At 45.0% G+C, this 27,336-nt stretch overlaps 1 protein-coding gene across 1 annotated transcript; it reads left to right on the top strand.

Annotated features, from left to right (window-relative positions):
- Window positions 1–262: 262 nt before the first annotated feature.
- Shcbp1l (SHC binding and spindle associated 1 like) lies at window positions 263–27,336 on the top strand. The gene is made up of 10 exons (XM_036202491.1): window positions 263–686; window positions 3,724–3,873; window positions 12,270–12,484; window positions 14,002–14,088; window positions 14,169–14,387; window positions 15,961–16,066; window positions 21,359–21,512; window positions 23,335–23,585; window positions 24,684–24,806; window positions 26,975–27,336. The coding sequence occupies exons 1-10, from the start codon at window positions 324–326 to the stop codon at window positions 27,224–27,226; spliced, it is 1,920 nt and encodes a 639-aa protein (XP_036058384.1). The 5' UTR covers window positions 263–323; the 3' UTR covers window positions 27,227–27,336.

Below are 27,336 nucleotides of genomic sequence, written 5' to 3'. Positions count from 1 at the left end.
GTGGTGGCGCAGGCCCATGGTCCCGACATCCGGGAGGTGGAGGCAGGAGGATCAGAAGTTCAAGGTCATCCTTGGCTACACAGGGAGTTTGAAGTAAGCCTGGCCCTGAAATGTTTCAGGACCTAAGAAACGGTCTTCTGGGGTAACCAAGAAGCAGTGGGCGGAGTCAGAGCCCGGGCACCGCCCCTGCGCACCGCGCTCCCACCGCCCTTGCGTCGACCCCTCTGCTCCCGCCTGCAGCGCGTGCCCGCCCGCCCGCCGCCGCGCGCACACCGGCTGCGCGGTCCCGCGCGGGGAAGGCATCCAACGGCCGTGGCGCGGACATGGAGTCGGACCCCACGTCCTCCAAGCCCAAGGCTGCGGTCGGCAGCGTCAGCCCGCCAGCGGAGCAAGCCGATCCAGGCATCCCGGGGGAGCTGGCGGCCGCGGTCGCCAAGGGCCTCGCGTCCCCGGTGCGCTCAGTGGTGGCCTCCCCGCGTCCTGTGAAGGGCAAGGCTGCGCGGCGACGGCTCCAGCTCCCGCCGGTCTCTCAGGCCGAGGCTGGCGACGAGGAGCCCCTGCTCGCGGAGCCCGAGGACCAGGAGGAGGCGCAGCCCCTGCCGCCGCTCTGCGCATCCCCGATGAGGGGCATGTGGCGCAATGAGAAGGTGGCTCTGTACTGCGACCAGGTGCTGCAGGGCTCCAAGGTGCGCAGCCGCAGAGGGACAGTTGCGGGGAGGCCGGGTCCCTCCCACCGAGGGGGAGGAAGCAAATCTGTGTCTCCAGAACAGTCTCTCGGATTCAAGGTGTACAGAATGGCCCCCTTGGCCACCTTAGACCAGACCCTCAGCTCCCGCCCTAGAGGAGTTGGCTAGACGGTCATACAAAATTTTCGGTTAAAGTAACACCCCCTAAAAGATGAAGCCATGGAGGTGTCCTCGCTGCCAGGACATACATCTTACCTCTGTCCACAGACCTCAGTGCTCACACACCTTGGTGTCCACACATCACATTGTTCACACCCAATTTGTTAGTTTGTATTTCGAGGCAAGGTTTTTCTGTGTAGTCCTGGCTATCGTGGAACTCACTCTGTATACCAGGTTGGCCTCGAACTCACAAAGATCCGCCTGCCTCTGCCTCCTGAGTACCGGGGTTGAAGTCGTACACCATCACCACCCGTCACCGGTTTTTAATACATCTTAGAGTTCATATACTATTAGGTACAAGTCGCAATTTGGGCCCAAACATAAAGTTAAGATTGCACTAGAATTCCAAAAATGGGAGCTAGAGAGATGCTCATTGGTTAAGAACACTTGCTGCTCTCGAAGAGGACTCGAGTTTGGATCCCAGAACCCACATGGTACATCACAAACCATCCTTAACTCCACTCCAAGGGATCCCAGATCCTCTCCTAACCTTCCCAGGCACCAGGTGCACACGTGGTGGGCATACACACAAACCCGTAAAATAAAAACAAACACAAGATGTGATGAAGATGAAGGTTCCCAGTCCGAAAGCTACAATGTTGACGGGTGTTTTGTATGGGAGACACCTGTTAACACCAAACAAAATAAATAGCGTATATTTTAATTTTAATTTTTTAGAAGGTATAGCAGAATTTGTGTACAAGTCTATTCCTTGTAGTGACAGTTATAAAAATGTAAAACTTGACTGAGCATAGTGACTCATGGCTTGTTTCTTTTGTCTTTTTTGAGACTAGAATTTCTCTTACTCTGTAGCTCTGGTTGTCCTGGAACTTGCTAAGTAGACCAGGCTGGCCCAGAACTCACAAAGATCCACCTGCCCCTGCCTCCCAGGTGGAGACATATGCCTGTAAATCCAAGTCCTCAGGAGGCTGGAGTTTGAGAATCATGGGCTTAAGGTCAACCTAGGTTACATAGTGAGATCAAGCTAATAGAAACAGCTACCGATGTGGCTGGTTCAAGTGGTCGAACACTTGACTACCTGACACTAAGTAATCCAGGCTAGCCTTCAACTGGTGGTGACCGGACTGCCTATCCCCTGCACGCTGGGAATACAGATGTGCTCCACATGTTGGGCATGTACTGTTTGTGTTTCTCATGTTTGCGTATCTTAGAGACAGAAGAAAATTTTAATTTTAAAAACATCACTACCATAAAATTCAGACTGCATAAGTGACCTATTTTTATCAGATATTGAGGATTAGAGGCCAGGTCTGCTAAAAATAAGTGCAAAGTATTTATATAAATGATTCTGTCATTGACTAGGGTCTAGTGAATTATGTAATAGTTTAGATTACTTAAAAAGTAGCTGACTTTAAATTTAAAAATCAGATGGGCAAATATTTACTGAGAGTTTAACCTACTTGTTTTATAAAATAGAGTACAATTTCAAAAAAAAAATTTTTTTTTTTATTTTTCAAGACAGGGTTTCTCTGTGTAGTTTTGGTGCCTGTCCTGGATCTTGCTCTGTAGACCAGGCTGGCCTCGAACTCACAGAGATCTGCCTGCCTCTGCCTCCGAGTGCTGGGATTAAAGGCGTGAGCCACCACCGCCCGGCCGACAATTTCAAATTTTTATGTGCTGAATTTTTTTTCTTTTGGTTGGCTGGCCTTGAACCCCAATCCTTCCTCATACACCTTCTACATGCTGGCATCACAGGCAAGGCTCCAAATGTGTTTTAAGTAGGCAATGCCGTCTTTTTTTTTTTTTTCCTTTTATTTTTTAACTACACTCATGATATTAATTGCATTTGTGGTATTCATTGATTACATTCGAAGTATTCATTCAGCAATGCTGTTGTTTTTTTTGGTTTTTTTTTTGTTTTTTTAGTTTTTTTGTTTTTTGGGTTTTTTTGTTTGTTTGTTTGTTTTTTGGAGCTAAGGATCAAACCCAGGGCCTTGCGCTTGCTAGGTGTTGGGGATTTAGCTCAGTGGTAGAGCGCTTGCTAAATCCCCAACCCCTTTTTTTGGTTTTTCAAGACAGGGTTTCTCTGAGTAGCTTTGGAGCCTGTCCTGGATCTCACTCTGTAGACCAGGCTGGCCTCGAACTCACAGAGATCCGCCTGGCTCTGCCTCCTGAGTGCTGGGATTAAAAGCGTGTGCCACCACCGCCCGTCTAGCAGTGCTATTTTTTAAAGTTAATCAAAACATTCCTATGGGTTTTTAACTGCTGTTGTGATCTCTAAGCTCACACTCCTGATCAGTGGATTAATAAACTGCCTTAAGAAATAGCACATGCTGAGTGACTAGATCTCATTTTATTTTTCATGTTTGACAGTTTTTGTTAGAGTTTGAGTTGAAAGAAAGCTATAAATTTTCCAGGTTTTTCACTGTTTCAGGAAATATTGGTTATATTTTCAGGCAAAAATGTTTCTTATAGCCGGGCGGCCAGTGGCACACGCCTTTAATCCCAGCACTGGAGAGGCAGAGACAGGTGGATCTCTGTGTGTTCAAGGCCAGTCTGGCCAAAACTACACAGAGAAACCCTGTCTGGGGGGGGGGAGTTTCTTATAAACTTCTATATATTTGTCGGTTTAAAATTTATTATCAGTGTGTGTGCATGCATGTGTGTATGTGTCATACATGTGTCACAGCACCTGTGTGGAGTTGGGACAGCTGGTAGGAGTCACTTTTCTCCCTCTGCCTTTTGTAGGTTCTGGGAATTGAACTCAGATCTTCAGGCTTGCTCTGCGAGCGTGCCCCCCAGAGCTGTCTCTCCAGGCTTACATCTATCAGTACAGCTATGTCTTCTCTCTTGTTAGGCAGAAGATGCAGATGAAGCCATGAGTAAATACCTGTCAGAGAAGCTGAGCCTGAAGGACAAATGGCTAGGAGTCTGGAAGAGTAACCCCGACTTATTCTTTGAGAAATATGAAGAGGCCTCCATTCCTTTTGTTGGTATACTAGTCGAGGTAAATTCTACGTGCTTTGTTCTTTGAATAAAATGCGCAGTCCCTTTCATGATGGAAATGTGATTGTACTAATCTGGAACTTTAATGCCCATACAAATAGTAAACAGATGAGTATGCGGAAGAAGATAAAGATGAACAGTGGCATACATTTACTTAGGGACAATTAATAGTGAAATGGGATCTGGTAGCATTGAACAATAATCATTAGCCCAGCTGCAATTGCCCAAATACTGTGAAAATAACAATACCATATTTCTTGTATTTCTTGCCCGGCATGAAGTCCCAGCACCAGGAAGACAGAGACAGGCAGTTCAAGGCCAGCCTGGTCAACACAGAGAGATCCAGGACAGCCTGGTCAACACAGAGAGATCCAGGACAGCCTGGTCAACACAGAGAGATCCAGGACAGCCTGGTCAACACAGAGAGATCCAGGACAGCCTGGTCAACACAGAGAGATCCAGGACAGCCTGGTCAACACAGAGAGATCCAGGACAGCCTGGTCAACACAGAGAGATCCAGGACAGCCTGGTGACATAGAGAGATCCAGGATAGCCTGGTGACACAGAGAGATCCAGGACAGCGTGGTGACACAGAGAGATCCAGGACAGCCTGGTGGCACAGAGAGATCCAGGACAGCGTGGTGACACAGAGAGATCCAGGACAGCCTGGTGGCACAGAGAGATCCAGGACAGCCTGGTCAACACAGAGAGATCCAGGACAGCCTGGTCAACACAGAGAGATCCAGGACAGCCTGGTCAACACAGAGAGACCCAGGACAGCCTGGTCAACACAGAGAGATCCAGGACAGCCTGGTGGCACAGAGAGATCCAGGACAGCCTGGTGACACAGAGAGATCCAGGACAGCCTGGTGGCACAGAGAGATCCAGGACAGCGTGGTGACACAGAGAGATCCAGGACAGCCTGGTGGCACAGAGAGATCCAGGACAGCCTGGTCAACACAGAGAGATCCAGGACAGCCTGGTCAACACAGAGAGATCCAGGACAGCCTGGTGATACAGAGAGATCCAGGACAGCCTGGTGGCACAGAGAGATCCAGGACAGCCTGGTGACACAGAGAGATCCAGGACAGCCTGGTGACACAGAGAGATCCAGGACAGCCTGGTGACAGAGAGATCCAGGACAGCCTGGTGACACAGAGAGATCCAGGACAGCCTGGTGACACAGAGAGATCCAGGACAGCCTGGTCAACACAGAGAGATCCAGGACAGCCTGGTGGCACAGAGAGATCCAGGACAGCCTGGTGGCACACAGAGATCCAGGACAGCCTGGTGATACAGAGAGATCCAGGACAGCCTGGTGCACAGAGAGATCCAGGACAGCCTGGTGACACCAGAGAGATCCAGGACAGCCTGGTGACACAGAGAGATCCAGGACAGCCTGGTCAACACAGAGAGACCCAGGACAGCCTGGTGACACAGAGAGATCCAGGACAGCCTGGTGATACAGAGAGATCCAGGACAGCCTGGTGACACAGAGAGATCCAGGACAGCCTGGTGGCACACAGAGATCCAGGACAGCCTGGTGATACAGAGAGATCCAGGACAGCCTGGTGATACAGAGAGATCCAGGACAGCCTGGTGGCACAGAGAGATCCAGGACAGCCTGGTCAACACAGAGAGACCCAGGACAGCCTGGTCAACACAGAGAGATCCAGGACAGCCTGGTGGCACAGAGAGATCCAGGACAGCCTGGTGACACAGAGAGATCCAGGACAGCCTGGTCAACACAGAGAGACCCAGGACAGCCTGGTGGCACAGAGAGATCCAGGACAGCCTGGTGACACAGAGAGATCCAGGACAGCCTGGTCAACACAGAGAGACCCAGGACAGCCTGGTGGCACAGAGAGATCCAGGACAGCCTGGTGACACAGAGAGACCCAGGACAGCCTGGTCAACACAGAGAGACCCAGGACAGCCTGGTGACACAGAGAGATCCAGGACAGCCTGGTGGCACAGAGAGATCCAGGACAGCCTGGTGATACAGAGAGATCCAGGACAGCCTGGTCAACACAGAGAGATCCAGGACAGCCTGGTGGCACAGAGAGATCCAGGACAGCCTGGTGACACAGAGAGATCCAGGACAGCCTGGTGGCACAGAGAGATCCAGGACAGCCTGGTGGCACAGAGAGATCCAGGACAGCCTGGTGACACAGAGAGATCCAGGACAGCCTGGTCAACACAGAGAGACCCAGGACAGCCTGGTGACACAGAGAGATCCAGGACAGCCTGGTGACACAGAGAGATCCAGGACAGCCTGGTCAACACAGAGAGACCCAGGACAGCCTGGTGACACAGAGAGATCCAGGACAGCCTGGTGGCACAGAGAGATCCAGGACAGCCTGGTGATACAGAGAGATCCAGGACAGCCTGGTGGCACAGAGAGATCCAGGACAGCCTGGTGACACAGAGAGATCCAGGACAGCCTGGTGATACAGAGAGATCCAGGACAGCCTGGTGGCACAGAGAGATCCAGGACAGCCTGGTCAACACAGAGAGATCCAGGACAGCCTGGTCAACACAGAGAGATCCAGGACAGCCTGGTCAACACAGAGAGACCCAGGACAGCCTGGTCAACACAGAGAGATCCAGGACAGCCTGGTGACATAGAGAGATCCAGGACAGCCTGGTGATACAGAGAGATCCAGGACAGCCTGGTGGCACAGAGAGATCCAGGACAGCCTGGTCAACACAGAGAGATCCAGGACAGCCTGGTCAACACAGAGAGACCCAGGACAGCCTGGTGACACAGAGAGATCCAGGACAGCCTGGTGACATAGAGAGATCCAGGACAGCCTGGTGGCACAGAGAGATCCAGGACAGCCTGGTGGCACAGAGAAATCCAGGACAGCCTGGTGGCACAGAGAGATCCAGGACAGCCCGGTCAACACAGAGAGACCCAGGACAGCCTGGTCAACACAGAGAGATCCAGGACAGCCTGGTGACACAGAGAGATCCAGGACAGCCTGGTCAACACAGAGAGATCCAGGACAGCCCGGTCAACACAGAGAGATCCAGGACAGCCCGGTCAACACAGAGAGATCCAGGACAGCCCGGTCAACACAGAGAGACCCAGGACAGCCCGGTCAACACAGAGAGATCCAGGACAGCCCGGTCAACACAGAGAGACCCAGGACAGCCTGGTCAACACAGAGAGATCCAGGACAGCCTGGTCAACACAGAGAGATCCAGGACAGCCTGGTCAACACAGAGAGACCAGGACAGCCTGGTGACACAGAGAGAACCTATCTCAAAAAACAAAACAAAACAAAAATAAAAATGTATTTCTTTTTTTTAATAAATAATTTTTTCTTTATTATTATGTGTTTTAAATTTTATACATCAGCCATGGGTTCCCCTGTCCTCCCCCCTCCAAAAATGTATTTCTTGAAGAATAAGTAAGTTGAGCTTTCACAAATGGCTTATTATGTCCCTTTTACCCTTTTATTTATCTGAATTATATACAGATGAAGAAGGAAAGTTAGATCAGAAAACTGTTGTCGAAATTTGACCCTTTCAATGTGACTGACTTCCAAGCCATCACCTAAGCTTTGAATTCATTAAGTTCATAGTCTCACATATTTGGTGTCATAAATTTGAGTCCCTTAAAGATCCTTGTATAGAAATTAATATTAATTAATATTATACTCATGACTGGTACTCCAAGAGTTTTTGTTTTGGTTTTTCCAGACAGGGTTTCTCTGTGTAGCCCTGGCTGTCCTGGAACTCACTCCGTAGACTAGGCTGGCCTCGAACTCTCACAGAGATCCACCTGCCTCTGTCTCCTGAATGCTGAGATTAAAGGTGTGCGTCACCACCTCCCAGCTTCTTTTATTTTATTTTTTTTAACGTTTTTAAAGTTTTGTATGTGTGTGCACACTCCTGCATGAATGTATACCATAGTAGATGTGTGGAGGTCCAAAGACAACTTTTAGGAATCAGTACTTTCCTTCCACTCTGTGGGTTCTGGGGCTCAAACTCAGAGAGTTATGCTAGCTCATTGGCAAGCCCCTTAACCTGCTGAGCCATCTCATCAACCTAGACAGTTGTTTCAAATATGTTTTGCTTACAAGAAAAACCTTGAAACTTATTACATTATATACACTACCTGAAAACAATTCGAATATATGCTGTGTGAAAAAAATGAGTTGCTGACAAATTTTCAGATAAAGAATGGTGTATTTCTTGGGATTAGTTAAGTTTTCAAAAATACTTCAGTGATTTTGGAGATAGATAGATAGATAGATAGATAGATAGGTAGGTAGGTAGGTAGGTAGGTAGGTGTAGGTAGGTTTTTCGAGACAGGGTTTTTCTGTGTAGCCCTGGCTGTCCTGGATCTCTCTCTGTAGACCAGGCTGGCCTTGTACTCACAGCGATCCACCTGCCTCTGCCTCCCAAGCGCTGGGATTAAACACCAACAATAACTGACTGGTTTTGGAGATATTTTTATCTTCAGATTTTGAGCAGTTTGTGCCTGAATCTTTTATGGTGTCTCTGGACTTTTTCACATAGATAAAGTAAGCATAAGTAGATTATCATTGGTGGTAAATGTGGGTAATTTTATTAGTAATATAATTTGTTTTTTCTAATCAAGTCGTGCGGGAACTTAACATTATAACACTTGACTTCATCATATGCACACAGCACCCTACTGACAGGAGGGCTGGTCTCTCAGCAATTGCTCAGAGACTTTCTCCTTAGCTTATGACTGCCCAGTACTCCAGCCATCTGCCCAGGACTGCTGAGATTCCATAGAAATGTGCACTATATGGATTAGATCTTCCTAATCTTTTACATTTTATTATTTAGGTGTGTGTGTGTGTGTGTGTGTGTGTGTGTGTGTGTGTGTGTGTGTGTGTGTGTTTGCATACATGCTGTAACAAATCAGATAACAACTTCTGGGAGTCAGTTTGTCCTTCCTCTATGTGGGTCTCAGGTCAAAATCATGTCTTGAGGCTTGGGAGAAAGTGTGCTTCCCTCCAAGCATCTCACCAGCCCTACATTAGATTCCCAAAAGCTCTACCAAGGCCTAAGGTTTTACATGAAATGCATATGTTCATTATTTAACTTCTTTCTTTCCCCCTTCCTTCCTTCCTTCCTTTCTTTCTTTTCTTTTCTTTCTTTTTTTCTGTTCTTCTTCCTCTTTCTCCTCCTCCTCCTTCTCCTCCCCCCTTCCTTCTTGACAGGGTCTCACTATATAGCCCTGGCTGGCCCAGAACTGCAGATGTAGACCAGGCTGGTACTGAACTTGTAGAGCTCCACCTGCCTCTGTCTCCTGAGTGTGAGATTAAAGGCGTGTACCACTATATCTTTTTCTTTCTTATTCTAAAAATAGCAATATGGCAAATTCTATTGCTGACAGATGTTCTGTGTTGCTCAGGCTGTTCATTGAAGGAGAGTCACCCCAGAATGTCATTTTAGGCTCTCTAGCAGCAGGGAGGAACAGTGACCTGAACCTTGAGCCTCCATTCAGAAGCATATTTATTGATTGTACACAAAGGTTGTGTTTGGGCTACAAGTTCCTCATACCAAAGTCCCTTTGATGTATTCTAGATGTTCCTTGAAGGGAATCATTACAGCCCACAACCTTTACTTCTTATTGTGTGCTGTTTGCAGTACCCAGTAATTCAAGACCTCCAAGTGTGCCTGGATAGTCTTGTGACCGAAGCCATGCATCAGATGGAGAACCTCCTCAGAAAAACAATTCTGTAAATCATAGAAAACAATCACTGTTCTCTACTATGCTTTCGTCAAGGTATAGGTACCTTCAACAAACACTAATACGTTCTGCTGTTTCCCTAGATGCAGTGAGAAACACCGGTTACATTCCAATGTTTACTGTAGATACAATGACGATACTAGATTCCCACTATTTACTACTTTAGAATATTTTATTTTATTTGTGACAGGGTCTTGCCATATTGCTCTAACCAGTCTCTCTCTCTCTCCTCTATCCCTCCCCCCCTCTCTCTCTCTCTTTCTCTCTCTGTATATATATATATATATATATAGTGAGACTCCCTCTTGCGACCCCTTCTGAAGGTGCTGTGACAGCTCAGACTGGGTTGCCCGCCCCCCCCTACTGCTTGAGGCCTACTGAAGCAAATCTCAGCAGTACTACCTGGGACACTTTGTTCCGAAGTCACAGGAATTTATCCCTACGGACCCCAATCTGTCATCCTTCCTAGAAGCCTGTGGGGTGTGTGTGTGTGTGTGTGTGTGTGTGTGTGTGTGTGTGTGTGTGTGTGAAGGGGGAGGGGGGAGTGCAGGGATGATGCTAGCAATTGACCCCAGAGACTCATGAGTTTTCGGTGAACACCACTGCTGAGCTACACCTCGATTCTCTTACTCTTGTGTTTCTGCCATGACACGTGAGCACAGGCTGGTGTACTAAACGTGTTAAGGCACAGGTCCCGTAGCTCTGTGGATCAGAAGTGTGTGCCTCCGTCTGACGGAGCAGACAGGGAGGTGCTGGCAGAACTGCTGACTTTTCTGGAAGCAGGGACGGGTCGGTTTCTGTGCAGGGTCCAGCCTCTAGACGCTTTATCTGCATTATCTGGTGTGTGGCACTTCCTTCCGTTCTCAAGTTGAACAGGAAATATCTATCTGATGTTGTACTACCATGGACCTTTTCAGCCTGGAAGGGTTGCTCCCCTCTTAAGGGACTTGTGGGACAGGCATGACCTGGGTCATCTAGTATAACCTCTCATTTCTTCCTCCAGGATAATCAGTTTTGCAATGACGGTAACATATTCACAGGTTCCAAAGAGTAGGGCCTGAGCATCAGTAGGGGACATTATTTTACCCACCACAGTTGGACATTGAACAAAAGAACTTGGAAACACAGTACTTTCTTCCAGAGGATCCAAGTTTGATTCCCAGCACCCCGTCATAAGTGCCTCTGTCTCCAGCTTTAGGCGGGCTCCATCACCCCCATGGGCACCTGCACTCACATGTACACACCCTTACACATGATTTAAAGTACAAAAGGCGTGGTGATGGTTTGCATGAAAATGTCCCCGTGGGCTCGTGTGTTTGAACACTTGGTCCCCAGTTGGTGGCAAGGTTTGGGGAGGTTATGGAGGAGGAGGAAAAAGAGGAAGAGGCGGAGGAGGAAGGAGAGGAGGAGAAGGCACATGCTGGGGATGTGTTTTGGGGGTTTAGAGCCTCATGCCAGGTCTAGTTCACTCAGCTTCCTGTGTCTGGTTGGAAATATGGCTTCTTAGCTTCCTCATCTAGCACCCTAGCGCCGTGCCTCTCCCGCCAATATGGGCTCCCTAAATTGCCTTGGTCATGGTGTTTTATCACAGCCACAAGAAGTAACTAATACAGATGCTCACAGTAACGGTTATGAAATTTAAAAATTGAGGGGCTAGCGAGATGACTCCACAGGTAAGGGCCATTGCTGTGCAAGCCTGACCACCTGAGTTCAAGCTTGGGAACCCAGGTAAAGTTGGAAGGAGAAAGCCAACTCCACAAAGTTATGAAATTCAATTTATTCAATCCAACGACTTTTTAATGTCCCTTTGGTGTTTGAATGATCTTTCTTTTACAAATTATATAATATAAACAATATTTCTCTCTCTCTCTCTCTCTCTCTCTCTCTCTCTCTCTCTCTCTCTCTCTCTCTCTCTTTCTCGGTTTTTCAAGACAAGGTTTCTCCATGTAGTTTTGGTGCCTGTCCTGGATCTCACTCTGTAGACCAGGCTGGCCTCAAACTCACAGAGATACGCCTGGCTCTGCCTCCTGAGTGCTGGGACTAAAGGTGTGTGCCACTATCACTGGGCTAAACAGTATTTCTTTTTTTCTTTAAAGATTTATTTATTTATTATGTATACATTATTCTGTCTGCATGTATCCCTGCCGACCAGAAGAGGGCACCAGATCTCATTTCAGGTGGTTGCTGGGACTTGAACTTAGGACCTTTGGAAGAGCAGATGGTGCTCTTAACCGATGAGCCATTTCTCCAGCTCAACAATATTTCTTAAACATACTTTTCTGGAAAATTTTGAGAAAAAAATTTAATATTGTTCTATGGAGAGCCGGGCAGTGGTGGCGCATGCCTGTAATCCCAGCACTTGGGAGGCAGAGGCAGGTGGATCTCTGTGAGTTCGAGGCCAGCCTGGTCTACAGAGATAGTCCAGGACAGGCTCCATAGCTATAGAGAAACCCTGTTTCGAAAAACCAAAAAAGAAACAAAAACAAAAAAACAACCATAAACAAACCTGCCGGTGTTTAACGTTTATCTAGAATTATTCAGTATGTTGGTTGCAAGAAAAGTCGTAAGAATTTAGCTATAACATTGTGACTAGCTCATCCATGACAATTCCTGGTGGCTTTCGTACATTTCGGTCACCGCCTGTGTGACATCTATTCTAGGTGACTTGTAAATCACACCAGAACTTGGCCTCGTGTTTCAAAGTGACAGTCACTGTGGCCGAGCCCTTTTCTTCTAACATTGCAAACATCCCGAGGGACTTGGTGGATGAGGTTCTGGAGGAACTGGAGTACAGTGCGCCTCTCCTGGAAGTGTATCCAGTTGAAGGACAAGATGCAGATATCCGTGACATTGCTCTGGCCTTGGAAGTTGTAAGGTAACAGACCTTTCTTACTGATGAAATTGAAAATTACTTCTTCCACCAGCTCATTTCATATGTAAGTTCTGCTCATGTAAACACTTTATATTTATTGATTTACTTGAGACTGATGGGTTAAATTTACCCATTCTTATTAACATAATACATTTGTAACTCTGTTAGTTGCAGATTGTATAAGTATTAGATGTGGGTAATGAAAAGTTTGCTCTGTTTTTATCTTGGACTTTTTTTTTTTTTTTTTTTTTTTTTGGTTTTTCGAGACAGGGTTTCTCTCTGTAGCTTTGGAGCCTGTCCTGGACTAGCTCTGTAGACCAGGCTGGCCTCAAACTCACAGAGATCCATCTGCCTCTGCCTCCCAAGTGCTGGGATTACAGGCGTGTGCCACCACCACCCGGCTTATCTTGGACTTTATAAAGACTGAGCTTAGAAAAGTTATAAGGCAGATGTGGTAGTGAATTCCTTTAATCGTAGCAGTCAGGAGGCAGGAGCAGGTGGATTTCTGTGAGTTTGAGACCAGCTTGGTCTGTATGAGTTCCAGATTTATTTATTTATTGTGTACACAGAAGAGGGCGCCAGATCTCACTACAGATGGTTGTGAGCCACCACGTGGGTGCTAGGAATTGAACTCAGGACCTTTGGAAGAGCAGTTGATGCTCTTAACCTCTGAGCCATCTCTCCAGCCCTTAAAACCTGAATTTTATAATCTCACCTCCAGAAACATTATTTTCTTATCTGTAGTAACTTAAAATACAGTCCAGCCATTTAATATTTAAAGTTTGATCTCTTATTATCGGTTCATTCATGAAATAGGGACTATTTCAAAATATTTTCCTTGAGAAAATTAAGATTTGGCCCGGGGGTATAGTTCACTGGATAGAGTGCTTGCCTAGCATGTGTGAGGCCCCAAGTTCAACTCCTAGCACTGGAAAAATAAGGTGTGGAGAGATGAAGGCAGGCGTCATGGAGACGGCTCAGGGTGAAGGTGCTTGCTGCTAAACCTGATAAAAGCCCAGTCAAAGCTGAGGTCAGTCTCTCCGACTCTGAGTTGGGGAAAGCGGGTACAGGCTCCCACAGCTGTTCTCCTTTCCAGGTGCACATTCTGGGGTGTAAGTAAGAGTGCACACATTAAGAAGATGTAACTTTTTAAATGCAGATTCACAGAGAGTTTTGACATTAATTTTTTTTTTTTTTTTTTTTTTAGACGGGGTTTCCCTGTGTAACTTTGCGGCTTTCCTGGATCTCACTCTGTAGACCAGGCTGGCCTCGAACTCACAGAGATCCACCTGGCTCTGCCTCCCGAGTGCTGGGATTAAAGGCGTGCGCCACCACCGCCCGGCTAAATACCTTTTTTTTTTTTTTTTTTTTTTTGAGCTGAGGACCGAACCCAGGGCTTTGTGCTTGCTAGGCAAGCGCTCTACCACTGAGCTAAATCCCCTTGACATGAATTTTTCAGATGCTTCTGAACATGGTCTACATGTTGTTAGTTACTGTCTTCCTAACTTGGTTTCTTGTAGGTTTTTTTATGATTTTCTTTGGAGAGACTGGGATGATGAAGAGATTTGTGAGAACTACACTGCCCTTATTGAGGAAAGAATTAATCTGTAAGTAGAGGCGAGAAAGCCCTGCGCTGCTGCCGCTGCCGAGGGAGGCGCGGGTCACGGCATTGTAACCTGCTTTCCAGGTGGTGTGATATTCAGGATGGGACAATCCCCGGCCCCATTGCGCAGCGCTTCAAGAAAACGCTGGAGAAATACAAAAACAAGCGTGTTGAGCTCATCGAGTACCAGAGCAACATTAAAGAAGACCCGTCTGCGGCCGAGGCTGTCGAGTGCTGGAAAAAATATTATGAGATAGTGATGCTCTGCGGCTTGTTGAAAATGTGGGAAGACTTACGCCTGCGGTAACCATTTGTTCAGTTTGTTCTATTGAAGGAGCCGTGGAGGAGCACATGGCTATTCTTGTGTGGGCGCGTTTGGCCCGTGGGTTAGCTTGATTAAAACAGTTCAGGAAGCTGGATGTAATGGTACACACATCTCCAACCCCAGCACGTGGGGATGGAACCAGGGGGATCAGGAGTCAGGCCAGCCTAAGCTTCGAGAGACTCTAGTTCAAAAACAGCAGTAGCAGCTAAAAACAGTAATAATGATGATGATGCCTTGTTTACGGGTTAAGTACAAGGTACAATATGAGTATTGGGAAACTATTTTAATATTATCTAGTTCCCTTACATCAAACAGTAAAGTGCTTCAGAGAACCCAAAAGACAGAATCTAAGGGAGGCGGGGTTAACAGATAAATGTATATATCTGCAGAAAAGGAAGCATCACTTTCGGCTGCTAGGAATGATAAAAGTCAGTCGTTAGACTGACTCCCCTGATGGGAAAGAGGACATGAAAAGAGAGTCAAAGGAGAAAGACTAGAGGTAGAAGGACCCAAAGGACACAAAGATCTTTCTTCTAGGAAGGCAACAGGCCGTGACTTTGTAAGTCACCTCCTTAGAAGCAAAACAACCTGTCAACTAATGACACCTCAGCTCAGGGGCCCTGGAGAGACAGCTCAGCAGTTACGAGAACTGCTGCATCGGCAGAGGACTGGGATCCAGTTCCCAGCACCCATGTCAGGTGGCTCACAACACCCTGGAACTACAGGGGCGGGGGTAACGGCCACTTCTGATCTCAGGCATTGTGCTCACAGGCACACACTCTCTCCCACAGACACACATCTACATGTAAATAAAAACCAAATAAACCCTTAAAAATTAAATGTGTCCTGAAACTTTTTCATGCCTCCAGATCACCAGACACAACCCACCTCTGCTTTGCATTCAATCTACACAAGTAGACTATGAAATACAATCGAGATTTCTTTCCTACTGTAATGGAAAGCCAAAGTGACTGAAGCAATGGTTGTGGTAGGTTGGATGTAGATTTCCCCACTTAAAGACAATCCCTTAAAAATGAAAAGATTTAAGATGCTGGACATAGTGGTAGCTCACACCTTTAAACCTAGCACTTGAGAGGCAGAGGCAGGCAGATCTCTGTGAGTTTGAGGCCAGCCTGTTCTACAAAGTGAGTTTGAGGACAACCAGGGCTGTTACACAGAGAAACCTGTCTTGAAAAATCAAAAAAGAAAAAGGGGGAAAAAAAGATTTAGAATGTAAGGGTTTAAACATCAGTTATCTAGAAGATCTTGTTGGCCAGATGTGCTGGTGCACACCTTTAATCCCAGCACTTAAGAGCTCTGTTAGTTTTAGGCAAGTCTGGTCTATGTGCAGAGTTCCAGGCAGCCAGACCTACATAGCGAGACCCTGTTTCAAAACACCTAAATAAATTAGTAAATAAATCAAGATGAAAGCTCTTGTTAGACTGCATTCAAGGTGCTTGTGGTTAATAAACCCTGGTGGCTTACTAAGTGAAGATAAGATAGGCTGAGCTTTTCCCGTGTTAATTCACCCACAAATGTCTCCTCCTGTAGAGTTCATGGACCTTTCTTTCCAAGGATTCTGAAACGGAGGAAAGGGAAGAGAGACTTTGGGAAGACTATAACACACATCGTAGCAAAGGTGATGACGACTGACATGGTGAGCAGCATTCATTCTTCTGTGTCACCCCTTCAGTGTGCGCTGTACGGCACGGAGGAAGAAGTGCCTGAAGGTCGAGTTCTTGCGTGAGTGGTGACAGTGCCTTGGTTCTTCCTTACTCCCATCTCAGTGTTGGCATCCCGACACTAGATAAGCTTTGACAGCTCTTCACAGCACCCACAAGAGAGGCTGCAGTCAGGGAGACAGACAGACAGTCTTGGCTCTTCATACATCTCATAGATTTCAAGATGGAGACATGGTCAAGTAAAGAGGCAGCTACAGCTACAACATAGACCAGTGAATACTCTAACAGGATTAGGTACAGGGCTATATGTCCAAGGATTTTAACAATGCTGGCTGGGAAAACCATCCCCACTGAAACCAGGCTCATATATCCAATGAATGAACTCAGGGTGGATATGTTTAGTCAGCCTCTGAACAAGTACAAATTGTTCTGAGACCAAAAGTAAATATTTCTACCCAACTTGAGGCTGAAATTGCATTTCACAGCCCTCTCTTTGGACTGTTCTGCTTTGCCTTGACTCTGTACCACCCTGGCTTTCATGGTCTCTACATGCTTCCCCCACCCTAACCTCTCAATGCTGCGTTTGTCTTTTCCTGCATTATCTTGTCCCTATTTATCAGTTATAACTTTATCTGTATATGTTTACAGTCCAAAACACACATCCACAGGCCAGATTGGTTCTAAGCCCAAACCTACCCCTGCCTATTAATTACTCTTAAGCACTCCAGTGCCTGTCTGCGATTAAACTCAAGATCTTTATGCACTGGCTTGCTCGTGTTCCAGAACTCTCTGTTCCAGTAAATGGTCCCAGCATTTATCTAGTTGTTAATTACAGTTTTTCAGGAGTTACTTTCATAGTCCCAATTGCCTTCACACACACCCTGTAGCCTTGTGTGGTTGGTTTTTTTCTTTCTGTTTTTTTGTTTTTCTCTCTTTGGAGTCCCACTACCCAACTCCCAAATAAATGCACAGAGTTATTCTTACTTATGTATGCCTGGCCTCAGCTTGGCTTGTTTCTAGCCAGCTTTTCTAACTTAAATTATCTCATTTCTCTTTATGTTTTGCCTCTGGGCTTTTTACCTTCGTTTGTTCTATGTATCTTTCTTGTTCTTTGTTCTTACACGGTGACTGACCCCTAGCATCCTCCTCTCCTCCTTTTGTCGCTTCTCGCTCTCTTCCCTAGATTTCTCCTCCTATTTATTCTCTCTCCTGTCAGACCCACCCACACATTTTTCTCTCCTGCCTAGCTATTGGCTGTTAAGCTCTTTATTAGACCAATCAGGTGTGTGAGGAAGGCAAAGTAACACAGCTTTAACAGAGTTAAACAAATACAATGTAAAAAAGAATGCAACATGTCTTTGCATCATTTAACAGATATTCCACAGTGTAAACAAATGTAACACATCTTAAACTAATATTCCACAGCCAGGAGGTGGTGGAACATGCCTTTAATCCCAGCACTCAGGAGGAAGAGCCAGGCAGATCTCTGTGAGTTGAAGGCCAACCTGGTCAACAGAGCGAGATCCAGGACAGGTACCAAAGCTACACAGAGAAACCCTATCTTGAAACCCTCCCCACCAAAAAAGACAGGGTCTTGCAGTTCTTCAGCCTCCTAAATGCTGGAAGTCAGGCATGTAGGCTCATGCCTGCTATGTGTGTTTGTCTTTTTCACTATAAATATGTTTACCACTTTATCAGGCATTATCTTGGCACATGGTAGATGCTGGTCAACATTTTTTGTTGAATCAAAAAATTAGTGTACAGGAAAATAAGGTTCATATGAAAACACCAAAGAAGTCCACACAGGTCTGAACACAAAACCTAAGAGGAGAGTGTGAGAGACAAAGCTGAGTAAAAGGCTCCTCTCTGCTATAGAATCCATTTCTATTGTTTTCTCTTTTTATTTATTCTGTGGAGGAGGGGACATGTATGTCACAGTATGCATGTGATGTGAGAGGATATCTTGTGAGAGTCTGTTCTCTCTTTCCACCATAGGGGTCACAGGTATTGAACTTGGGTTGTTGCCAAGCAGATGGCCAAAACACCATCCCAGAAGTGTAAGCAGTAAATCTCTTAAATTAGTGTCTTGTGTTAATAAACTAGGGTGAAGGTAAGGAGTTAAGGATTCAATTGTTAGCAGTTATTTTCTCTTACCTGTAGGTGAGATGAGCTAATGTTTATCTATCTGCAGTATGTCCTTGGATGTTAGAGAAGTATCTCAGATGAAATACTTTTGTCCAGAGATGTCTCTGGCCAGATGTTTGCTAATGAAGATAAATACATCTGGGGAATGTTATTCAAATACCCCAACTGTAAAGGGCAAATTGTGCCCAGTAAATGATCAACTACATTTTTTAAAGTTCTTGGGAAAAGAATCAAATGGGAAAGTCTTGGACTCTTCCAGGTAATAGCTTTGTCATAGTCAGCTGAATTCCTACTTCATATTTCTTTTTCTTTTTCTTTTTCTTTTTTGGTTTTTCAAGACAGGGCTTCTCTGTGTAGCTTTGCGCCTCTCCTGGAACTCACTTGGTAGCCCAGGCTGGCCTTGAACTCACAGAGATCTGCCTGGCTCTGTCTCCCCAGTGCTGGGATTAAAGGCGTTCGACACCACCACCTGGCCCATATTTCTGTATCTCACAGCATATGAGTGTATGTGTGTATGTGTCTGTTTATACCTTTGACCTCAGTAGTTCCTAGTCTAGAAATTTTTCCAGAAGTTTTGTTTTGTTTTGGTTTTGTTTTATTTTTTGAGACAGAGTTTCTCTGTGTAGCTTTGCACCTTTCCTGGAACTCGCTTTGTAGACCAGGCTTGCCTTGAACTCACAGAGATCCACCTGCCTCTGCCTCCTGAGTTCTGGGATTAAAGCCACCAATGCCTGGCTCAGAAGTTTCTTGAAAGGTCTAACAAGATTTATTTGTTGTAGCAATTTCATAATACTGAAAAGTCATAAGCCATTATATGAGGAATTTATAATGTATCCACAGTATAATATGTAACTACTATAATTTAGGCTTTAAAAAAATATGGAATCAGGCCTGGTGACACAAGCTAGTAATCCTAGCTATTGAGAAGACTTAAGTAGAGAGATTGCAAGCTCAAGGCCTCATTGGGCTACTGAGTGAGTTCCAAGCCAGCCTGGCCAACTTAGTATGACCTGGTCTGAAAAATTAAAAGAAAACTGGAGTGTAGCTCAGTCGAGCACTCACTTTGCATAGGGAAACCCTGAGTTCAGTTCCCCAGTATAAAAAGAAAAAAAATAGAATTCTGAACTGCATTCAGTAGGTGATGATAGGATATACGGGAAATTAATGTATGCATAGAGAAATATTAGAAGAGAGTATCCACATAAAGTTTTTAAGATAAAAATTTAAGTTAATTTTCTTTTTATAAGCTTTAAAAAAATAATGTAAGTACCACTTTCATTATAAGAAACTAGACAGCTGGGTGGTGGTGGTGGTGGTAGAGCACACATCTTTAATCCCAGCACTTAGAAGGCAGAGGCAGGAGGATCTCTGTGAGTTTGAGACCAGCCTGGTCTACAAAATGAGTTCCAGGACAGCCAAGGCTATATAGAGAAACCTTAAAAACAAACAAAGAAAGAAGAAAAAAGAAAAGAAACAAGATACGTGAGTGATGGTAGGTGCTTTTCCAGAATATGACTTTAATTTCCAGATTCTGTATTTGAAGTTCATTATAGCAGGTCACAATGGCACACAGCTATAATTTCAGCAATGGAAAGGCCTGACAGGAGGATTAAGAGTTCAAAGCCAGCTGGGTTATACAACAAGACCCTATCTCTAAAAACATAAATGAATAAATAGGCCAGGCATGGTGGTGTGTGTGTGCTGCTTTAGTTGTGGGACCTGGGAGAATGGAGCTGAGGTGGGCCAACCTTATTCAGGGCCTCAGTCAATTAATCCTCTGAGGGTGAGGCAGAGTCACATGAGTAAAGTGTACAATAACAAGGACAAGTCGCACGTGGCAGAAACACATTGTTGTTCCATAGAGGCATCTAAACAAATAACAAGAGCCAGCTATAATGAGTAATCTGAAGTGGGAAAGCCAAGAACAAGTCCATGTTCTTGAAGAAACTGAAGTCACAAGACTCTTGTCTGTTTTCTCTCAAGCACTCAGAATTCTCCTCACACAACCTGACTCCAGTCCTGGACTGTGTTCCAACAACGGTGCATGCCTTTAATCCCAGCACTCAGAAAACAAAAGATCTCTGTGATCACATTCAAGGCCAGGCTGATCTACCCAGCAAGGTTCAGGTCAGCTAGGGCTACACAGTGAGACACTGTCTAAATAAACAAACAAACAAACAAATGGGTAAATGATGAAGTCCCTTCTCTATCCTTAATGCAAATCTTTAGTACTTTTTGTTTATAACTCTAGAATCTTCAACACACAAAAGTGATGGATTTCCCCCCAACTGGAAGGTCATCTGAGCTAAAGAAAGCAAGGCAGAGCTGTAGATGGTTCAGTAGGTGAGGGAGCTGACAACCTGGGTTTGCTCCCCAGAGCACACATGGTAGATGGAGAGAAACAACAGCCACAAGTCCTTCACACATGTGCTTTTGTGCATGTGCATGCGCGCGCGCGCACACACACACACACACCCTACACCACGTGCACTCACATGAATGCACACACACATGCACACACAATCAACTAAATAATTGTTTAGGGTTGGGGATTTAGCTCAGTGCTAGAGTGCTTGCCTAGCAAGCGCAAGGCCCTGGGTTCGATCCTCAGCTTCAAAAAAAAAAGTAAGAGTAAGCACAGTGCACATGTCTTGATCTCAACAAGAGATGGGATCTCTAGTTCCAGGACAGCCTGGGTCACTTAGGGAGACTTTGCCTGAAAGAGAGAAAAAATAAAAAGAGGACAGCAAAGAGCAGGAAGGAGGGGGATAGGGAGAGGAGAGGACGATGAGGCGGAGGCGACAGCGGCAGCAGGCTGTAGTTGGTCCATAAAGCACAGCATCTGGTGTCACTTGGCTTGACTCCTGCACCTCTCCATGACCTTGAGCCATCCATTTCCTGTCAGTGCTTAAGCTAATGCAGAATATTCAGCATGGCTCCTGCCTGTAATCCACACCCAGCACTTGACAGAGGTTTCAACACTGATTTATTGATAGGATGGTACTGTTCCCCGGATGGATACACACTATGCAGGTAAGTCTTACAGAGGGAATGATGTGTCCAGGACGTGTGTTCAGGTGGCATGCTGTTGAAGACGCACTGCTTTCTCTTTTTCTTTGCAGGTGAAGAACCTGTCTTCGGACACACTTCTCCAGCAGCATGATGACTTGAATCTGGCTTTGGACAATTGCTACAGTGGAGATATTGTAGTTATTTTCCCAGGGGAATACCAAGCTGCCAATCTCGCTTTGCTGACCGATGACATCACTATACAGGGTTAGCAGGCGGTCCTTTGCAGCTTCCCTTACGGCAGCATAGACTTGCCAACATTGTCAACACTTAATCCAGCAACCAGGAACCGGGACAGCTTGTCTTCTCACAATCCCCATACGCCTTTTACAGCAAAGACCATGTTGCCTATGCTGGGCTCAAATTTTGAGTTCAAGTGGCCTTTCCTGAATAATTTTTTTTAAATATTTATTTATTATGTATACAGCATTCTGCCTGCATGTTTGCCTGCAGGCCAGAAGAGGGCACCAGATCTCATTATTAGTGGTTGGGAGCCACCATGTGGGTGCCGGGAATTGAACTCAGGACCTCTGGAAGAGCAGCCAGTGCTCTTAACCTCTGAGCCATCCCTCCAGTCCCAGTGGTTCCCTCATATTTCCCTTTTTAGTTGTGCTTGGAATTGAACCAAGGGCTCTGCTTAGGCGAGCACTCTGCCCCTGCCACAGCTTCAGCCAATAGTCATCACATGTCTTATACTTCTGTGTATATTTCTACCAAAATGTTCGTGTCCTGTTAACTTTGAAAGAAAAGTATTCCCAGTATCTGGTGAAAAGAAGAGAATAGTGAACTTACATTCTACCTATGAGTTTTGAAAATGCAAGCAAATCTGTACTATAACAGTATTTTACCAAACAATCTGGGTAATAAGGATTATAGAAGTACTTTTTTTCTTTTTGAGCTGAGGATCGAACCCAGGGCCTTGCGCTTGCTAGGCAAGTGCTCTACCACTGAGCTAAATCCCCAACCCATATAAGTAATTTAAAAATGATGTAGCCTTCCTGGTGTTAAATTTTGGACTGCTTTGGTTAGAGCAAAATTATCAGTATGATTAATCCAATATTCACTGCCAGGTGTGTGTGTGTGTGTGGTGTGTGGTGTGTGTAACTTTTAGGGTTAAGGTCTCCCCTCCCCTTCCACCATGTGAGTCTTAGGAATAAACTGAGATCAACAGGCTGGGCAGCAGGTGCCTTGACTCACTTGGCCATTGTTATGGTAATTAATTATGGTTTTGAAAGCAAGTTAAGATATAGTGCATTTTGTGCCTTAGCATTTGTACACAGTTGAGATTTAGAAGCTGGGTATGGTGCCTTATGCCTATAATCCTAATACTAGGAGGCTGAGGCATGAGTTTCAGAACAGTCTGGGCAAAGAGTGAGACTTTATAATTCTGTTTATTATTATTATCATTATTATTATTATTAAGAGAAATAACTAATGGGATGAAGCATGTTGAATGAATATTGTAAGTATAGTTAGACTGATTATAAACATAGATTTCAACGTTATGTCACCAACATCAACTTAATAGTATTTTGTAGGCGTGGGTGGGGAGGTGGCTCAGAGGATACAGGACTCACTGTGCAAGCATGAGGGTCCTGAGGTTGCCCTGTGCCCAATCACTAGGAGTGGCAGTGGGGTACATCTGTGACTCCAGAGCTAGGGAAGTGGAGGTGGATAGACACTTCCTGGCCAGTTCGTCTAATTGAAACAGTGAACTCCTTGTGTAACAATAGGCCTTCTTTCAAAAGCTGAGTAGTGAGGGAAGAAACTTGACCTTTACCCCCTGGCCTGCACACACAGGTGAGCACAACTGCACACAAGATGAGTCCACAAGATCACATTATAGATAATCATTTAGTTAATAGTGCATATATGATATGTGATATATATGTGTATATACATATATATATATATATATATATATATATATAAAACTTGATGAAAATAAACAAAAATAACACATATTATTGAATGGCTAAAGAACTTTAAAATTTGGAGTTACTAATTTGTTTTTGTCTCTGTGCATCAGGAGTTGGAAAGAGAGAAGAAATTATGATTACTTCTGAACCTTCACATGACAGTTTTGTGGTATCCAAAGCAGATAATGTGAAATTGATGCAGCTCTCTTTGATACAACAAGGGACAGTTGATGGCATTGTGGTGGTTGAGGCTGGTCACTTGACTCTGGAAAACTGCCTGTTGAAATGTGAAGGCACAGGAGTGTGTGTTCTTACAGGGGCTTCATTGACAATCACAGGCAGTGAAATCACTGGCGCCCAGGTATTTCCTTCTATAAACAGTAGAGCTTTATATGACTGCAAGTAATAATTTGGAGTGATCTTAACTGGAAACAGATGATAACAATTGTGCACATGTTGGGGTGTGTGGGTGTGGGTGTGCACATCTCATGGAACGTGTGGAGGTCAGGGACAACCTTGGGTATGAGTCCTTGCCTTCTACCTTGTTTGAAACAAGGTGTCTGTAATTAAAATTGTCTTGTTTTTATTATCATTTGTGTGTGTGTGTGTGTGTGTGTGTGTGTGTGTGTGTGTGCGCGCGCGCATGTGCAAGCTCAAGCTGTGTGTGCTTTGTACAAGTTCATGAATATATCAATTTTCAGTAGTTGGTCTCCCGTTCTACAATGGGCTAAGCTGACTTGTGAACATCCAGGGCAGGGGTTCTCAACCTGTGGGTCCTCAACCCTGTGGGGTCAAATATCAGATACTTTACATTATGATTCATAACAGTAGCAGAAATACAGTTATAAAGTAGCAATGAAAATAATTTTTCATTTGGGGTCACCACAATGAGAGGAACTGTATTCAAGGGTTGCAGCTTTAGGAAGGTTGAGACCCAGGGCTCTAGAGTTTTTCCTCTCTGCCTCCAGGATCACCATAGAAGTGCTGGAAGCTTACATGCCCATCTTTTCCATCTTTTCCTATGGTTTGGATTTAGGTCCACGAGGCGTTTTTCCCCACAGTCCCCAAAAGACTGTTTTTATATTTCCACACACTAGAATAACTCATCTTGGAAAGTGGGGAGAGACACAGGACTAGAGAGATGCCTCCATGGCTAAGAGCGCACTGCTCTGTCTCCCAGAGGATGTGACTTCAGCTCCTCTGCAGAACCCATTTCAGGCAGCTCACAAGCACCTGTAACTCCAGCTCCAGGTGATCTGTTGCCGCCTTCTATATTCTGTGAGCACCTGCATTAGCATAAGTGTATGTATACACACATAAACAAGAATGCATGATTAAAAATAAATCTTTTTTTTTTTTTAAGTGGGAGATATGTCAGGCATGGTAGCATACACTTGTAATTTCTGCTCCCACAAGGTGGACATTTCTTGTAACTTGTGTTGTTTGCTTTCTATTTCAGGGTGCTGGGGTTGAACTGTATCCTGGGAGCATAGCCATTTTGGAAGGGAATGAGATTCATCACTGTAATAATCTCAGAACCAGTGACAGTTCCAGAAGCACCTTGGGTGGTGTTAACATGAAGGTATTGTCTTAGTACTTTTTGTTTTGTTTTGAGACACGGTCTCACTATGTAGCCCTGCTAGCCTGGAACTCTATGTAGACAAGGCTGGCCTTGAACTAACAGAGCTCCACCTGCCTCTGCTTCCTGAGTGCTGGGGTTAAAGGCATGTCTTATTGGAGAATTATTCTAAGAGTTTTAGATAGGTCGGGCCTTAGTTTCCTTTGCTGTTGCTGTGATAAAACACTCTGATAAAAGCAACTCAAGAGAGAAAGGGTTTATTTAGCTCACAGTTCAAGGATACAGTCAGGGTGTGTGTGTGTGTGTGTGTGTGTGTATCAAAGCTGCCGCAGGGTCAAAGCAATAGGAGCCAGAAGCAGTTGGTCACATTGCATACACAATCACAAGTAGTTGAATGCTTGTGTTCAGCTCAACTTCCCCTTTTTATGAAGTCTAGTACCTAACCCCAGGGAATGGTCCCACCTTTGACGGTGGGTCTTCCCACCTCAAGTAACCCAATCAGTATAATCCCTTACTGGCATATTCAGAGGCTAAATGATCCCTCATGGGCATGTCTGGTAATTCTGTCCAGTTGAAAAGTAATACTATCACAAGTACTAAGATAGTAATAAGCTTGTTCAAATGCTATTTCTATTTTAAAAGGGATCATACACATAATAAAATTTAGTAAAGGATAGCTGATGGGAAACAATCCCTGCACACATCCCCACCCCTACAGTGAGACTGAACTCAGCTGTTAGGCATATGAGTCAGCACTCCACTGAGTATGTCCCCATCGTATTTTGAGGCACTTGCCCTGGCTGGCCTGGGATTCTATATAATCCAGGCCCCAAATTACAGACCTCCTGCCTCAGCCTTATGAGTAACTAGTAATTTTGAATATGAGAAAGTAGGTGGACTTCATTTGCATATAATAGATTTTTCATTGGCTAGATTTATAACACATTTTGGAAAGTAAAGCAAATAGAATATTGTGGGCAGGCCTGTAATTAAGATTGCATTTAGAAGGTAGAGACAGAAAGGTCAGAAGTTCATGATCATCTTTAGCTACATAATGGGGCCAACCTGGGTTGTATCTAACAGAATAATATGTTAAGAAACGTTTTTGAGGTGAAATATAGTGTGCATTCCTATAAATCCCAACACCCAAGAGGCTGAGGCAGGAGGACTTCTGTGAATTCCAGGCCTGCCTGAATAATACAATGAATAGCAGGCTAGCCAGAGGTATATGAGGAGACCCTTTCTTGGAAAGAAAGCAGGGAGGAGGAGGGAGAGGGAGGGGGAGGAAGGAAAGGAATCAAGGCCACTCTTGGCCAGCTATGGTGACACACACCTTTAATCCCATTACTCTGGGTGCAGAGGCAGGTGGGTCTCTGTTAGTTGGGAGCTATCCTGGTCTACCAGTGAGTTCCAAATTACCTGAGGCTACACAGTGAGACTTTGTCTCAAGAAAAAAAGGTCAGATTTCGGTTTTCAGAGTCAGTCTGTGGAGTGAAGCCTGATAATTTGTTGTCAATTTCCAAAGTGACGCTGACATTGCTGGTCACCCACTGAAACATAACCCCACTGCTCAGGGACCATAGAACAGCATAGTGCTGACATCGCGTGGTGCCTAGCTGGAACTGCAGCATCCTGCCAGAAAGCAGAGGCAGAATTGCAAAGTACAAAGCAAACAAGATTGAACAAAACCCCTGCAGATCCACATTGTGATGTATTAAGCTAGATCCCTTCCAGGTTCCCTGTGGAATATGCTCATGTTAACCTGAAACACATTTCTCTGCATCTGCATCATTATCATTGTTCTTCAAAGAAATGGTTTAAGAGCGTTCCACTTAAGGGCAGCCTGCCTTTATGAAGTCATGCTGTTTCATTGACCTATTTATTGTATTTCTCCATATCACGTTATCTGAATTCATTTTCTTGTTTTATCATGTTGTAGATGTTAACAGGCTGCATCCCCTATCTAGAATTACTTGTATCATTAAAAACTATAATACACATTTGTAGTAAAGTTGATGAATTCGAGGAACACTCATTGGTTTGAGGCTAACTCTCGTAGCTTTAAAAACCCCGTGACTCCAGAGTAAATCCCAGTGCCATTACATTTGTTAGTTCTTGTTTTCATTGTATCAACATTACTGACCAGCTGATCTCCTCAAATAATTTAACAGGTTCTTCCAGCACCCAAATTGAAGATGACTAACAATCATATCTACAACAACAATGGCTATGGAGTGAGCATTCTCCAGCCGTCGGAACAGTTCTTTATTGTAGCGGAGGCGGCTCTCAACAAAGGGGCTGCTTCCGGGGATAAGAAAGATGACAAGATGCTCTCCAAAGTCATGCAAACGCTGAATGTGGAAATGAACAACAACAGGATAGAGTCCAACTTGAAGGGGGATATTAGGATAGTCACTGGCTGAAGCATCTGCATAGGTGTGCTCATAGTTTATAGTTCAGGAATGTAATAAATTGATTCTTTTGTCTTGTGGAAACTGTAGTTTAAAGTCAAAGATTAAAATATTTAAATGCT

This window comes from Onychomys torridus, chromosome 11 (genome assembly GCF_903995425.1).
Source record: "Onychomys torridus chromosome 11, mOncTor1.1, whole genome shotgun sequence".
NCBI classification, from domain to species: domain Eukaryota; kingdom Metazoa; phylum Chordata; class Mammalia; order Rodentia; family Cricetidae; genus Onychomys; species Onychomys torridus.
The sequence above is the reverse complement of the archived record's forward strand: the minus strand, read 5'-3'. Positions and strand labels throughout refer to the sequence as shown.

What these genes read in the sequence shown, in the direction of transcription:
- Shcbp1l (XM_036202491.1), top strand. Translation starts at nt 324, where the DNA reads ATGGAGTCGGACCCCACGTCCTCCAAGCCCAAGGCTGCGGTCGGCAGC. An exon ending in AGGTGCTGCAGGGCTCCAAG is followed by an intron (nt 687 to 3,723) that starts GTGCGCAGCCGC and finishes CTCTCTTGTTAG; the next exon opens with GCAGAAGATGCAGATGAAGC. An exon ending in TGGGTGGTGTTAACATGAAG is followed by an intron (nt 24,807 to 26,974) that starts GTATTGTCTTAG and finishes ATAATTTAACAG; the next exon opens with GTTCTTCCAGCACCCAAATT.